Source organism: Euprymna scolopes, chromosome 7, assembly GCF_053919585.1.
Source record: "Euprymna scolopes isolate OS-2025 chromosome 7, ASM5391958v1, whole genome shotgun sequence".
Lineage (NCBI taxonomy): Eukaryota > Metazoa > Mollusca > Cephalopoda > Sepiida > Sepiolidae > Euprymna > Euprymna scolopes.
The window spans coordinates 166,509,357-166,512,309 of record NC_136488.1 but is presented as its reverse complement, the minus strand read 5'-3'; the positions used below and the strand labels follow the sequence as shown (position 1 = coordinate 166,512,309).

Below are 2,953 nucleotides of genomic sequence, written 5' to 3'. Positions count from 1 at the left end.
ATCTGTATAGGACTTGTGTGTATGTGTGTATGTCTGCATATAGATACAGGTTTGTCTGTATATGGATACGTAGAAATGTACATATGTATGTGTATGCATGCGGATTTGCGCGTGCGTTAGCTTATGTATTAATTCTTAACTTCCTAAAAACAACTCATTGTCAACTGAAATGAGCAAGTCGACTTCTAGCGACAAAGAAAATTTCAAATGGAACCTTGTACTTGTCAAACACATGGCACCTACAAAACCCCTTTCTCTCTCTCTCTCTCTCTCTCATTCTCTCTCTCTCTCTCTCTCTCTCTCTCTCTCATTTACCTCATATACATGACTGAACAAGCAAAAAGCAATCAAAATTTAAAACCTAAAAATTGAAACTCCACCCCTTCCTCTCCTTACTCCCCTCTCTTTTTTCTTTACCATCCTCTCTCCACCTCCCCATATCCATATATCACCACCCACGCCTACCTAAGTCTGCTACCCCTCCACACACACAATACAATCTAATGTATTTTAACCTTCAAAATTGAAATATTTCGATACCCGTCCCCCTCCCCCTTATTATCTCCTAACCCCTCCCCCTTTTTTCTCGTATTTCTTCTGAAACACTTCTTCCAAATACTAGCAACCATTTCTGTAAGGTCTGACATGGTTCAACATCCGAAACATATGTAATCAAACAGATAAAACGGTCATAAAAAATAAAACACATATTTGCTCTGCAATAGTATTGAGCACTCTCTTCAGGTTTTTACTAATTACCAGTTTTACCATATGTGTGTGTGTGTGTGTGTGTGTGTGTGTGTGTGTGTGTGTGTGTGTATGTTGCCAGTTTCGATGAAAATAGACTCGACCGTTCATTTAATTCTGATTGGTTGATATTGACTTTCTATCGTGAGAAGGCATCACTTCAAATCGTATAAATAGTCGCATTTTCTGATCATAAACACCAAACGCATTCGCAATCGAACAACAGAAATGTCCGGCCGCGGTAAAGGAGGCAAAGGTTTAGGAAAAGGAGGCGCCAAGCGTCATCGCAAAGTTCTAAGAGATAACATCCAAGGAATCACGAAGCCGGCAATTCGTCGTCTGGCTCGCAGAGGTGGTGTCAAACGGATCTCGGGTCTCATCTACGAAGAGACCCGTGGAGTTTTGAAAGTTTTTCTCGAGAATATTATCCGTGATGCCGTCACTTACACCGAACACGCGAAGAGGAAGACTGTCACCGCCATGGATGTAGTTTATGCTCTTAAAAGACAAGGAAGAACTCTTTATGGTTTCGGGGGATAAGATGGATAATTTCCAACTGATTTCACCTTTTTTTTTCTGTCGGTTTCCTTAAAATTGCGGGAAGATTCTTTTCTTTTACAAAACGTCAACTCCTTACTGTAGCTCTCCGATATTCATCTGAACTTCAAAAAAACGTGACTCGATATTCCATTCTCTATTCAAAAATGGCTTCGGTATGATGCAATAAATTGTGCTGTCTGATCTGCAGAAAGATTGTTTTTAAATAGAATCCCTTCAATGGCTCTTGAGGTTGGCGATCTGAAAGTTGATTCTGACGCCCGATACTCGAAACTAATTTCTACACTATTCATACACGTCTGATTCGTAACTTTGGTTACTTTTTTTCCTAACTGACAAAGTTTGCAAAGTTCCTTTTGTACTAATTAATCTCCCTAGATTTCGAACACTTTTTTCGTTTATCGCCTACCAATTTCTGTAATGAATATTCATAAGAACTCTATCGATACCTCCAGTTGATATCTGACATAAATATTCGTGAAGAAGTGTTTTGTGTTCCGAACTTAAGCCATTCGAATAAACTCTACCTCTATGTAGATTCTGTGTAAATCCACAAATCCGGGCTCTTTTCATAACTTGAATGGTCACTGGCTGATTGTAGGCTTTCCTATTTCTAACGCTGTGTACATTTCTGAATTTTAAATATGTTGGCTTCTCCGATAATGACTGGCACTGTTGTCTCATCTGCTTCAGTTGGCTTATGTGCTAGGTTTCTACGGTGTTCTGAATCCGTTTACATGGACCTTATCTTATATATACCGATGTCTATATGTAATTATAGTAATATTACTCGCAGCTCCCCCCCGACACCCTAGCGCTGACCGTTTGTAAAATACGGTTAATTTATTTATGCGGATTTCGTATTCATTATACAATCCAATTCTTATTGTACCAATATTTTATTTCAAAAGTGAAAACCTGACTTTGGTGTCATCAGCTAAAATCGAAACCAAAACACGTAGCCTAATCATTACTGATCGAAGTCCATACGAATGTTGTATTTCCGCATCTGTAGAAATAACGCGTCTAGTGGACTCGCGCTTATCAAGTTCGTTAATTTTTACCCATTAGTTATTTTTGCTGACTAAAAATAGAATGTGAAACGTCAATCAAGTTTTAGTCTGTAAACTTGATAAACCGTTGTACGCTCGTTAGACAAGGTCGTTTGTATGTATTTTACTGTAACCTAATTTTGGCCGTTTTTTTTTTTTTTTTTTTTTTTTTTTTTTTTTAATATAAACGGATCATAAAGCCCTGCCACTCATTTAAATAAGTTAGATTTTAGAAGAAAAAAACAAGTGATGGATTTGTTTTTTACCTTTAACTAAACCTTTTCACCCAAATTCCGTGCTTCAGGCCGCTTAACTTCAATTTCTGGAAAATCCTGATGACTTACTAAACCAGGCATTTCACGGTGTCCGTGCAATGATTTCCAGAGGTTAAGTAACCAGCGTTCAAAATTATCTCCAATCTAAAAGGTCCCGCCCTGTCGGCCAAACCCCAGCCTCTATCCCATTGCATGTTTTACAAGTTCTTTAATGGAACCTGCTCTGACCTCGTAGTACTTGTGCCTCCTAGAAAAATATACCTTCGACTAAGCCAACAGCAAAATTCCACCCCTTTCACTGTTGGGGTCCCCATATGCTGG

General features: G+C 38.6%; 1 protein-coding gene across 1 annotated transcript; it reads left to right on the top strand.

Moving 5' to 3' along the window:
- Positions 1–937: 937 nt before the first annotated feature.
- LOC145280254 (histone H4-like) lies at positions 938–2,481 on the top strand. Its single transcript, XM_080132028.1, has one exon. It carries the CDS (start codon positions 976–978, stop codon positions 1,285–1,287), a length of 312 nt encoding a protein of 103 aa, XP_079988154.1. The 5' UTR covers positions 938–975; the 3' UTR covers positions 1,288–2,481.
- The last annotated feature ends 472 nt before the right edge of the window (positions 2,482–2,953 follow it).

Bases quoted from the DNA above. Each gene is read 5' to 3' on its own strand.
- LOC145280254 (XM_080132028.1), top strand. From the start codon at position 976: ATGTCCGGCCGCGGTAAAGGAGGCAAAGGTTTAGGAAAAGGAGGCGCC.